The 13,797-nt window shown below is 39.0% G+C and overlaps 1 protein-coding gene across 4 annotated transcripts in view; it reads right to left on the bottom strand.

Annotated features, from left to right (window-relative positions):
• The window catches only part of AFF2 (AF4/FMR2 family, member 2), a 501,113-nt gene extending 487,322 nt beyond the window's left edge, over positions 1-13,791 (bottom strand). For all 4 annotated transcript variants that reach the window (XM_011971246.1, XM_011971245.1, XM_011971244.1 and 1 more), the window contains exon 1: positions 13,717-13,791. In XM_011971246.1, coding sequence (XP_011826636.1) covers positions 13,717-13,763 — 47 coding nt within the window. In that variant the 5' untranslated portion in view covers positions 13,764-13,791. The remainder of the gene's footprint in view (positions 1-13,716) is intronic.
• Between the last annotated feature and the right edge of the window lie 6 nt (positions 13,792-13,797).

Here is a 13,797-nt window from a genome sequence, read left to right as displayed (position 1 = left end):
ATATCATAAACTGTCTTTTTCCAAATGCTGTCAGACCTATTCAAGGAATCAAATAAAACAGTAACTACTAAACTGTTTATATGAATAAATATCAGGAATTTAAAAGATAGTGAAAGAGGAGGGTAGGTGATAGAGAACTGAGGGTTGTGTATTTAGAAGTAACATCAGGCTTGTCTTCTATGGCTGTTAAAGTTGGCTAAGTTCCAGGTTCCCAGGGAAGGCAGTAAACATTCATAGTTAAAGGATCAACATCAAGTAGACCAATTCAACTTGGACATTTCCTTGCCTCCAACTGTCACCACAAAAATGTAGCATCACTGCTAGAAGTCCTTTGAGAATAAAGCTATATCAGAACTATGTTCAGGAAATCCGGGTGGTAAGACTTTTTTGAACAAACACATATTTACAAATACACATTTCGTGACTGACCACCCTACACATCCTACGATGGAAGGCCCAAATTCACAAATGAGATTGTGGACAACTCCAAACTTTCACAGCACGTGGGAATAAAAGGAAAGAAAAGGGAAGACAAAACATAAGAAAACACCAGAAGAAACAGTCCTAACTTTGGCATTGCACTTTTTTTTCTTCTTTTTCCCTCTTTGCATTGAACTTTTCATTACTGGTATTTATACTTCTGTGGTTTTCTGGTTATTGCCATTGTTAAACAAATGCATGACTATCAAATAATAAAAGTCACATTAACCCCAAGAACCTGGACCATTTCTATAAAGTCAGATAGGCATGGTCATTCAATATGTCTTTCCCTTTCAAATTCCTATAAACAATGGCAAATAATTAATTAATTAAAGTTCAATAAAGATTTATAAGTGGGCCCTCTTCTCAACTTCTGCCACTGTAGCTGGGTAGGACAGCTTAACTAAAATATCCCTGAGAAATGCCATGAGCCATGAAGTTCCTGACTTGCGTATCATTTATGATACCCTCGGGGAGTAGGCCCTGCCTAAGAAAACCGAGGCCCAGCACCCCATAAGGTTCTCATTACCAACAGGAATGTGCCAGGTCAGATGCACTGGAGGTTGTCAAGCTTTGCAAACTCTCCCCCACCCTCAAATCTCATAAATTTTGCAGAATATGTTGCTTTGCCTTGAATTTTTATGATTATGTTCAATTTAAGGAAACTTATCCCATATTTTATCATTTACCTTACTTTCTAAGAGTTACATGATGTCCATGAAGTTCTGAGAACTTTCTCCTAATCATATTTTTTACATCTTAAAAATATAAACCCACATATTTCCAGCCAGCCACAAATTTAAAACCTCCCCCTTCTTCTAATTTTGGTGTGCAAGTGTAGGCCGAACAGATTTCAAAGTTTTTCAGTTGGGCAAACTCACCTTTCCATCCTCCGTTAAGGCAATGAAGCTACTAAAAGACAGAAATAATGGTGATCAGAGTGTAAAAGTCAGCCAGATCTTGACATTGAAATCACATTTGGGTTGACACTGTAAGGCTCAGAGATGTACATCCCTGGAGCAGCTACTGCAGCATTCACAACACAAAGAAAAGACTCTCCCAACCCCAGGGTCAATAGTGAGGGAGATGATGATTTGGAGTATAGGCACTTAGGCAAAGTTTGGTGATCCCCACATTTTCACCTGCTTTAGTGCATTTGAATGATTTAAGTGTTATTTTACTGAATTAGCTTTATAATAATATGTACTCCAGATTTAAGAATGTAACCAAATCTCAAAAATGAAATAAAATAGTTCAGCAATATATAAATAGATAGATAGTGATATATTCTTAATGATATATTTAGAGTAGCAATGTCTTTAAACCCTTCTATTTGATGTGGTAGGTCTTAGTACTACCCCTAAATCAGTGAATCTTCCTTACACACTCCAGAAACCCAGAGGCAGGGAAAGGGCTGGATGGTCCGATGTCATCTAACGAGATATGAAACAAGAGAAAAGATCCCACTCTACCTACAAATGTTTAGGATAGGACTAAACTACGAAGACAGATGTAATCCTTTGCTAAATCTGATTATGAGAAGCAGACAAAATCACAACTGTATTCAGCATGTCATTTATCCTGGGTGACTAATGCATTATTTGTATGAAGTTAAAATTGAGCTCTGAGAAACTATGAAATAAATCAAATGCCCTACTTTATGTAATTTTAACAGACAGATCCCATTAGGATTCTACTATGCATAGCTGTTGGGTAAAATCATTGACCAGTATCCTTATAAATTAATCAACTGAGGTAATGCTGGCTCAGCTGTCATCATTTGCTACTAATCTACATTTAGAATTCGCTTTAACTTTCAAGCCTTTTGAAATAGGTTGATCAAATTTCTGTTTTTTGTTCAAGGTATATGAGTCACTGCAATTGTTTACCAAAGTATGTATGGCAGACGTGTGTCATGGATGTCCTTTTTCAATGGCATTAGAGTGCTCATTGGCATTTCATTGTAATTTCTAAGTACGATGCTAATCAGAATACAATGAACACAGCCTTCATCATTCTTGACAGGAAGTTTTACCACTTACAGTCTGAATACATTTGCACTGTTGAAATTTAAACTGTTACAGAACTTCAAAACTAAATGGCCGAAATGCCTAATTGTAGCAAAAGAGATATAGTTAACTTTTAACTGTTATTTTTTTATAAGGTCCATCATGGCTCTTGAGTTTTTTCTGGATCTGTAACTAATATTCAGATAAGTTGCATTTCTGATTATGAGACCCAATTTATTAAAGACCCATTAATTCTCTACAGTCTGTCCTCCTAGTATGTACCTTAAAGTCTGGTTCACTTAACTGGCTGGGTGTTTCACTCTCACTAAAATTTCCTAAATTTCCTTGTCATCTCATGTTTTTGTCTATCTTCTGGACCTGCATCCTGCTACCTTTAATTCTGCAATTTGAAGATAATAAAATAATATTCAGGGGTGTTTTTCCAGATTACTTTTAGTACTTTGAAGGTACCCAACAAACTCTATTATCAGCTCATCTTCAACTCTGTGAAGGCAGGTTATAGCAGAAGGGATGTGATCTCTGGGTCCAAGAAACTTGGGGCTCTGCTGTTGGCTAATCATGTGACTTTGAGAAAGTTAGGGGTGCACCCCTCTGATCCTCATCTTTCTTATCTGTAAAATGGGGGTGAAAACCCTTATCTTTTAGGGTCCTTGTTCAATGAGGTGATGTTTGTAAAGTATATGCCATAATCCTCTGTAAATGCGAATCCTCTTTCCCTACCAAATTATCTTACAGATTTCTTAAAAATCAGCACGTGTGGAAACTTTTCTGCATATCCTTGGTATGAAATTGTAATTTGAATTCTCCAGAGACATAAATAGAAAATGTGTTCAATGTAAAAATGTATGTTAGGGAAATTCAAATCCCAGGTTAGCCTCCAAAGCAGGAACTATTAAGCAAACAAGGCATCTAGCTAAGAGGAGACAATGTTACAAAAGTGTGGAGAAAAATACACAGCAAATGTTGAAGGTCTGTTCTCCCCCTCTTTGTACTAGATGAAAGCTACAATTCAGGGATGGTAACAAGTTGCTACACCTTTTTTTTTAAGGCTGCACAATTACCCTTAAAGCACTGTTGCAGATACTAAATGTAGGTATACGTCATGACAAGAAAATGTTGTACACAAAAATCTAAAATCTAAAAATGCTGTATACAAATCTGATAAGTTTAGGGCTGTTTGGGAGAGATTTTGCTCATCAACAAAGACTTCCCTACAGTATTCCTGGCAAGTAAGATGCACATAAAGAACATTTAATTTATAACATTTCTATAAGCGTCCTATTTCAGAAAAGTATGTACGGAAGGCAAGGCGACACACCTACCTGTACCCACCTGTCTGCTCATTGTGATTTTAGCACTTCTCTTGGTCCTCATTCTTACACCTCTTGAGCTATCTCTTCAAAAATTTGATCACACAAAGTATTAAGCAGGTTTTGTCTATCATTCCATTTACCTATTCAGTAAAGAAATAACTGAGCACCTACTGTGCACCACACACTATTCTAAGCATTGCAGTGGCAGCAGTGAATAAAACTAACAAAACTCTCCACCTTTAATGAGCTCACATTCTTGTCAAGTTTGAATTAAGTTCAGGCTTATGGATGAGTATACCTTCCTCCCAAGCACAGAATCTGCCACTTACACCAAAGAGGAACAGACTTGTGTGTCTCTTGTTGGAGTAGGTATCTGGAAAGTCATGCCTCATATTTGGTAATGAACTTAAACCCAATTTGTAAATACTAAGGATGGGTGGTAAAGTCCTCATTAGCCCAGTCCACTACAGAGCCTCAGTGCAAGCAGCGGTTGCCGCTATTATAGCATCTATCCTAGGTATCCTTATAGATTAGCAGAGAAGCTAAGGATTCACATGGTCTGTGGATTAATTCCAGCTCAGCAACATACTATCAGTATGGCCTTGGGCAAGTCGCTGAACCCTTCTGTCCCAGTTTCCTGCTCTGTTAAATAAAGAAATAGGATAACACAAATCAGAGCCTGTCACACAGGAAATGTTACCTCTAATTATTAGCTTAAATTATTACTATTATTAATACTGCTTTTAGGTCTTCTCGCCTAGATTTAATATTTTGAAGAGCTAGCATAGTGTCTGAACGAATTGAATAAATGAATGATGCTGCACTCGGGACTGGCAGCATTAGGTCATTATTCTGGGCCAGGCACTGGGAACACAAAAATAAAAGACACATTCTCATCACTCACAACAACAAAGGTGCATGGGAAGAGTTGGGAAAGGGAGAAAGCAGGATCCAGCCCAGGTGGAAGTCAGCTCAGGAAGATATGAAAGCACAGAGGAGAGGCATCTGAGCAGATTGGGTAGGAGTATGGGAGTTTGAGGGGCAGAGGAGGCAGGAGGTTTGCTGCTCCCTAGCAGCTTCCCAGAGATAAAGCTGAGATTTGCACAATGACATAGCCAGGCAAAGAATTACTTGGTGGCCAAACAGCTAATCGTAAACACAGATGTCAACACCAATCACACAGTACCAAGGCACCAACTCACTTTTTAGGAAAAAAGAAATACTGATGGTAAAATGTTGGTACACACCTAACAAACAAAACAGTTAATTATATTTTTAGAAAAGGAGAAAAAGCAAAAGAAGCAATGTATTTGTGAACATCTCAAGAGCTACACTATACACTTCTTTTGAAAAATGGCCATTTTGCCAGCAACTGTACCAATTTACAAACACTTGTTTCAATTATTTCAGAAAAAAACCACATTTTCATTTGGTATTTCTTTGAAGAATGTTTGCATGAATGTTTCCAAAACTCTTCTTGGGAGAGTTTTGTGGTTGTCCCTCAGCAAATGTTTGTCTGTGTTAATGAGAATACTCCATTCACACAGCAAAAGAGGACTCAGGCAATTATGTGATGAATGTGAGCTATTGTCAAACCAGATAATTCAGGGTCCAAAGTCAATTGTCTTACGTTTAGTATTCAATGCTCCTGGTCCCCTAAACAATAAAAATTTCTGGATTTCCATTTCACTCTGAACTGTACTAATACTGATAAAAGAGTTTCATGGGCCTTGACCAGGATTGTTTTGTCTACTTAGCTTGCATTCTCTCTCTCTCCCAGAATTCCTATTTTACTTACAGTCCATGTCATACTATTTCCCTAATGCTAACTATACATTTCAATGTAAATTCTGCGAGGCCAGAGGTCATCTTCTACGGGCCTTTTATCTCTCCCTAAAAATGACTGACTAGCAAAGTGTTGGGCACAGAGTAGGTAGGCAATACAAACAGTTCTTGAAAGATGACAAACACTGAAGTAGGGTACAAGGGCTCCTGACCTGGTTTTGCCAATTACTGACTGGATGTCCTTGGGCAAGTCATTTTCCCATCCTGGGCCTCAGTCTCCTTACCTGTACAATGAGGAGTTTGGATCACATGATTCAAAGGGGCCCTCCAGCCTTAAAACTCCAGCTTCTAGGAATTGATTAACATCTACACACCAAAGCCAAGCACTTTGGCAGCAAATAAATAATAGCAACTTGATGAAACCTCTCCATGGCACTTCATCAGAAACATCCATCACACTGAGTCTAATTTAGTCACTGTGGCTGTGCCGACCTGGCATGAAAACAATCAGTCCTTTGAAAAATAATTTATTAAAACATTAGTTGACTGACATCCTGATTGGGGAAATAAAGTCTATGTAATTGCATTTTTCATTGTTCAACAGATAGTCAGGGTGTCATGTACATATTGCCATAGTTTAAAGGTTAAAATGACCTTATAACAATACATTCCATCTGCTTGGTTGGTTTGATCAAACCATACTAGAAATCCAAACACCAAGAAGACATCACACTTTTAGCAAACAACTTCTTCCAGTGATTGTTAAAGCTGAGATTTCAATTGCAGCACCACTACAAGACAAGTAGCATATGATTTTTTACTTATACAAAAAAGAAACCATTTCAAAGCTATTTATTTCCAGGAGATACATTGCCTACAAAACACAAAAACTGACTCCAGGAAAATGGTTTAATAAAGGTCACCAAGTGAACCAGTATCTGCTACTGAGATCTGGTTTTCATTGAAGATGGTAGATGATGCAGAGAACTCTTATTTGGAAATCTAACAAAACAAACTGTTCTTCATAGGATGGAAGTAATGTCTTTTATTTCTCCAACAAAAGAAACATTGGAAAAATAAACAGATGAGTGATTTTGATTTTGTAATGAAAATAAAGCTTGTTTCCTTAGCTTATTCCTCAAAGTGTGACTTTTACACCTTCATATAAGGGAAAGTACCTACTGAAGAACCAAATCAAAGATTACTTTGAAACATTAGCTGATTTTATTTTTCAAATGAAGCAAAATACACAGGTATATTTGAAAAACAGCATCCCATAAACTAAGCAATCCATAATCAAAATCAGGTTCTAGCTATAGTGCTATTGTCAGCTTTGCTTAAATCATGCCATTTTTTTCAGTTCTCAGACAACTTTTTTTGAGCTCAGTAAGTAGGTAGATGTTAGGAGCTAAGGTCATCTAAAAGATTTACTTTAAAATAAATTCAACAATTCAGAACATCACCCTCTCTACGGTGTAAAGTGTGCCTTGCTTTGAACATGCATATAAAATTTCCTTAAAGTGTAACATAAAAGTTTTACATTAGAAGAACCTAGGGCTGGACCTTTGTTTAACAGTCATGATAATTTATGGTGTGGATCTGCTGTAGTTAAGTAGAAAAACAGCCTTCTCATGAAATACAAGTCATAAAGACTGAAACTCAAGGAAAGCTGGAGGAATCCCAACCCTCCGGCCACTCATTTTTCCCTCAGATTTTTGTTACACATTCTTTATTAATGTTCTCAATGCAGATTGAGACACAATACCAGTCCGTTAATTCCTATAATGCTGTACCTTAAAAGATATTCTTTCCTCTTGTTTTTCTTCTGGGCTAAACACACCTTGGAATTCATAGAAATTCTATTTTTTAAAATCATGCCAATTACATGAATACTATTTTTGCCTTTTCCTATTAATCTTCTTCTGTAACCATTGGTTATTCTCTTTATTTTCTGCAAAAGAGATCAGACTGGCTAAAAGACATTAAAAGAATTACAAATAACTAATATACGATCACACAGGCAGAGGTACAGTATTATCACCAGGACTTACTAAGCAACTATCCTTGAAAGAGACCTGCATTTGCATGGAACAGTCTTTGAGTTGAATGTGACAGTAACATCAATCAACAGATGTTTGTTGAGTACCTGTGATGGAAAAACACCATGCTAAATGATGCCAGAGAGTGACACACCATTCTCTAGGAAGCAACGTGGATATTTAAATATTAACAACTTAATGCAACAGTGATGATACAGCGAAAAGAGCAACAAACACATATTCTAAGACTATTCACCTACTGTGTAAATTCAGGCAAGTAAGTTAACCTCTCTGAGCTTCCGTTTTCTTATCTACAAAATGAAGCTAAAATACCAATCCTAACAAACCTTTAAGGTTATTGTGAGGGTCCAATCAATTAGCACAAGTGGTAAATTAGAAAGCTTTGGAATGAAATGTTACCAACTTCCCACCTCCAGTTTTGAGGCTCCAAATGAGCCAAAAAGTATACCATGGTCTTCTTTATATTCAAGTATCAAATCTTCAAAATTTGAGCATTCAGATTTAAATGGACCTGAGATTTGTCATACACACACACACACACACACACACACACATGATTTTCCATTCTCACATTTTCATGAAAGGGGCTTCCATAAATGACATACTAAGAGATTGTATCAGTATATAGACTGCTCTCTTTCTAATTAAAAGGAAAAAACAGAGTTCCAGGGCTGGTCAAATTACATGGTATTTCCACAGATTTTTTCCACAAGTACAACATACACAATCCAATCCATTTGTTTCAGTGACAGCTACATAAATATTCGGACCCACACAATAAATAATAAGCAACGAGCTTTTGTGGAAAGGCACCTGACTTGGAAATAGGCAGATGTGGATTTCTGAGCAAGCTCTACTACCAACAGGCTGTGTGAACTTACATGTGTCACACAACCTCTCTAAGATTGAATTTGCCATTCAATAAAATGGCAAGAACACCTGAACATTCTAACTCACAATGATCAAATGAGATAGCATGTGGAACAGCATTCCACATGTTGGAAAGGTTCAGACAAAATGTCAGTTGTTGATGCTGCAGGCTCTGGCGTCAGCTCCATCTATGCTGAAACCTGGATTGCATCACTGAGTGAGTGCCTGTGTGATTTCATTGCTTCATCTGTAAAACAGGGATCATAACAGGTCCTATATCAGAAAGTTGTTGGAAGGATTAAATGAAATTGAGTCCTTCCAGAATTTAGTCCAAGCTTGTGGCACAGAGTAAACATTCAAATTATAGTAGCAATGATAATGTTGAGTTCCACCACAGGTGAAACACACACACGCACAACACACACACACACTCAAAAAGGTTTCTTCAAGTTTGGTCTTGAGTTCTTTAATCAGTAACATTTCTTTCCATTTATCAGTAAGCAAGTTTTTAAAATCTCTCTTTATCCCACAGCAATCAGAAAAAGAAAAACAAAATTACAAGTAAAAAATGTAGTCACTGCAGCAAAAATTGTTTTGTCTACATGACAGGCTAATCAAGTATATGGCAGTTTTCCTCTTTGAGGTATGACCTATAGTTACAAGCTCTTAAGGCCACAGCTCTAAATTGTTCCAGAGAAGGCCATTTCATTGGACTTCTACAGTTTTGAAATTGTGTTAAATAAGTGCAAATTTTGCATGCAAAAATAATCTTAGCTAAGAATAATGGGCATTTATTTCATGTTAAAGGTTAGTACATTAAAACCATTTCTATTCAGTAATAATTAGCCTGTTTAAATACAATATAATTTGTATCCATCTACAGGATGCTTAAATGTATGGAATCTCATTTATGTCTATAATGATGGATTCATTTTCGAGGCAGTCATTTTCTATCTTGATCTGTATATTTTAAAGTTGTTAAACGCTTGACTGAATCATTAGCAAAACAATTCATTTATCATTAAGCTGATTTCTACCATGAGATAATTTTCTTCGGTGTCCAATAGATGTGCCTCTTAAGATTTACTGAGAGCTTTCATTCTTTGGAGGGTTTGGGGAGTTGCAGAGGAGACCTTACTAGTGAATTTCACCAACTTATATTTCTCCTACCCACACATTCCCTTAAGAAACACAACCCCAAATGGTTTGTTGAATGAATGCTCAAACACACGGGAGAATGCATACTGTACTAGCAAAGAAAACAGACCATAGGCAGTCTGCCTTTTAAGAGACCACAGAGGGAAAAGGGGAAAGATAAATGGATGGAGGTAGAGACCAAGAAATGCTGGGAATCTCTAGGCCTTATTCAAAACAGGACTTCCCCTCCCCTTACCCCACCACAGCCCTAGCATCTCCAAGTTGGCAAAGATTGTGTCCCCCCATCTCCACACCTTCCCATCCATAAACAGTCCTGTTCCGCTCTTCTGGAGGATTGTAGCTAACGAGGCCTCAGAAGACCTGTGCTCACAGAACAGGAGGAGGCAGCCGGGTTGCTGCAGTGCATGGGCCATGCCCGGCTGGAGCTGAAACAGTTCACTTTTGTCTAGAAAGCAGCCCCCCGCCCCTTCTGCAGTACTGCCCCGCCCTCGTAAGGTCGAGGAAAACTGGGGAAAGTGCAGTTCGGACTGCTGGGGCAGGCCCTGGGGCTGCCTTTACCCTAGGAGGAGAAGCCTGGCCGACACATGGCCCCTTCTCAGCCTTGACAGCCCCACACAGACCTTTGAACTTTCTATTTATATAACAGTTTAGTGAGTTTAAGTCTCTTCCTGTATAACTGCCCGTTTGCAAGCTTGCCTCTAATTAGGCTATTTGTGAGACATCACATAAAAACTACAAACAATTGATGCTGTCCCTTGCAGTGAGAAGCCAGCCACTGTCACAATCACTTTACAATTATAACTAGGCTTTTGAACGTTCTGATTTTGCTATCATGGTGGTTTTCTTTTCATTTTTTTTTTTTTAATTTTTAAGAATGTGTCCCTTTCTGTATTTTCTGTATTTTCTTTCCTTTCCTTCCTTCCAATGAAGGAAAGGTAAGCATCCCCACAAAGAACCTTGGCCTGTCACAAAGCAATAACTAATCAATACTGGGTGGGAGGTACTTACAGAACTGAAAGGCCCTCTGAATTTGCTTTTTTTTTCCCCCTCTTAACTGGGGATTAATGACATCATTACATGATCTTCAGTCACCTCAATAATTCATTTACTTGGTTACCAAAAACAAGACTATGGAATGATTTAAATGAAGAAATTGGATTTTTTTTAAATTTATCTTTTTCTTTAAGAGCAAGTGATGTCTTTCATGGACACAGACAGACATCTGTGCCATCTTTTTTCTTTCACAGAATGGTTTATATTAAATTCAAACTCAGGTGAACATTGCTCATTCATTCAGGAATCTTAAAGAACTTGAGCTTTGGCCCTTTAATCGAGTCCAGAGCATGACCCATTTAGTTATTCTTGCAGTTTGTGAAATCCAGTGGTATGTTCCATTAGGCATGTGAGCATTCCCAAACACTGCCCATAACATGCACACTGCAGCATCATTAGTACTCCATCCTTTCCATTTACATTTGTCCTAACAAATGTGTGTGTTTATAAATGGGCACACACTTTTTGTTTGTTACAGTCAAATGTTTGCAAATAACACATATGCCTTTGTATGTTATGTCTAGGAAAATGAGTTCGTTTTTAAGCTGTCCTGATCCATTTATTGTCAGACATCTAGGGTTGCAGTAGAGATAGCTCAGAGCTTACTGCTCCACAAGTGAATGTTAAGAATAAATTAAAGGTAAATAAGATCATTAACTTTGCTGGTCTTTCTTCCTTTCTTGGCCTTCCTGGGGGGTTGGGGGTGTGGGGAGTGGAGGCCATCACTTTAAGTAGCTATTTACTCCCAAAGAAGGCACGTAAACATATAATGAATATGTAACTGGCATGCTCTGGACTTCCAAAGAGAAGTGGGAAAAGACAATGTCAAGCTTTTTAGTTCATCCACTATTGTCACATTTATTTTCCTTTTCTCTGTGGAGCTGTATAAAACACAGAAGCACAACCACATTACAAATGTTTATAAACAGAGATGCATAACGAAGTGTGCCACTCATGAGCAGTAAGAAGGAGAAATTTTCCTGGATCATGTACGGAGGGAAAGGACAGACTTATTTATGCAGATGCGTTACACTAATTAATCAGTATTTCACATAATATTCTCGAAGTGTCCAAGTCTATGCTCCTTAACTGATGTGGCTCAGTTAGGGATCTGGAGGAAAAAAAGGTTTTGCATTTTCCTTAAGATAAGAAAAAGAAAGCCTCCCACAGGGGTGAGGGAGCCTATCATTTTTTTTTAAAGAAATCAAACATAAAAGAGTCCATCCCCTTTAAATATGCAATTGCATATGCATAAGATTAAACCGGAATTAATATAAAAAATGTTTCTAAAAACCTAATACCTTGTATATGTTTAACATTTGAACTATACCCATGAAATTAATTATAACAATGTCTGTTAAATTAACGATGTAACCCACACCATATATTAGGCAAATTGTATGCAAATAGTAGTGCTATGGTTATCAGTTGTCTGCAAAATAAATTAGTGAAGCAGAGTAAAGGCTGTGTGCAGGAGCATATCTAATTGAGCAATAATTTTATTGTAATTTTTACTTTCAAATAACAGCATTTTTTAATGTAACAATGTATTTCTACAGAGCTGATAAAACCGTGGTATCAAAAACGCCTTATAGATTAATACTGACACAGCATAATTTGTGCTTCAAGGATTTATCCGGAATTGCTGTAAAATAAAATGTATTTAAGTTCTGATTATCTTGGATTTGCAACTAAAGGAGGCATGATTGGCATAATGAAGCTGTTGGCTAAGCATATGACCCTTTTTTAAAGAAGGAAATTGCCTAAAATATCACATCAACAGGGGAAATCCTTGTAAAAATACACAGCATTCATAACCAACGGCCGCTAGTAGTTTAACATTGCAAAAGATTTTGCACTATTGGTAGGTACTACAGATCATTCTAAATACATTTTAAAAGGCAATAACCAAGAATGCAATTTTAAGCGGTTACCACTGCGCCCCCTCCCTATCTAATTCCTTAGACTGCGGGGGGAATCTGATATGTTTAAATACTATGACAAATAAACTGTGATAATGTTTGTAGTAAGTGAAGTTTTTAAAAAGTTAATAGATATGTATATCAGTATTTATGCACACGCGCACGCACATCTCTAAGACAGTAACAACTTTCCAGCTCCCCAGTCACCTTTCTACCATCTTTCAAAATGTCTCAGCGACAAGTTTAGGGTATTTTGTGAAGAGCTGACTCAACCTTTGAATCGGAGCTGGATGCCCATTACAAAAAACTACGGCTGCCTCCCAGTGGGAAGCCGACGGGGGTCCAGCCGGTAATTAAATGTGCATTGACATCAGAGCTGCGGACTTTGGGGGCCAACTCCGAAAACCCTCAGTCTTGAAAGCCAAGCGCCGAAGTCGGCCCCGAACCAAGGTCCCCTGAGTGGTGGCCCCCAAAGCCGCTGTTCCACCCAGGAGTGCAGGGAACTTGGGCTGAGTCGGCAGAAGGAAAGGTGTGCGCGCCGCGCAGCGCAGGGATGGAGGTGGCGGCAGCGGGGGCGGTGGCCACCAAGGAAGCAGAGGGCAGCCGGCGGCACCTGGCCGTTGCCTTTCCCCCATGGCCGGCCGCGAGCGTTGGGCACCTGGAAAGTTGAGGCATTTCGGGCGGGCGGCATCCGGGGCTCAAGGAGGCCAGACCCGCGAGCCGCTCCGAGAGAAAAGCGCCTGGGAGGTCGTGCGGTTCAGCTCTCGGGCGGCACCGAATTCGATGTGAGCCAAATGCAACTCTTTAGACTTGGAGCGCAAAGCGACGCTTTAGGGTCCGCATCCCTCCCTCTTCCCGCACCTCCCCCCACCCTGGCATCCGACCTAGGAGTCAGCGCGGCCGGGGCCAGAGGTGGCTGAGAGCAAGTGGGAGGGAGTCCGGGGCGCCCCCCACGACAGCTCCAGCTCCTCTTAACAAAGGCGAAAACCTCAGACTTCGCCAGGAGACTCGCTCATCAAAGGAGAAGGCAAAAATCAACACCTACCACTGCTGCTCCAAGTCCCAGTCTCTGAAAAAGTCGAATAGATCCATAGCGGTCGGGCGGCGGCGGCGGGTGGGCGCCTGT

Source organism: Mandrillus leucophaeus, unplaced genomic scaffold, assembly GCF_000951045.1.
Source record: "Mandrillus leucophaeus isolate KB7577 unplaced genomic scaffold, Mleu.le_1.0 Scaffold994, whole genome shotgun sequence".
In the NCBI taxonomy this organism is placed as follows: domain Eukaryota; kingdom Metazoa; phylum Chordata; class Mammalia; order Primates; family Cercopithecidae; genus Mandrillus; species Mandrillus leucophaeus.
This window is presented reverse-complemented; position numbering and strand designations above follow the sequence as displayed.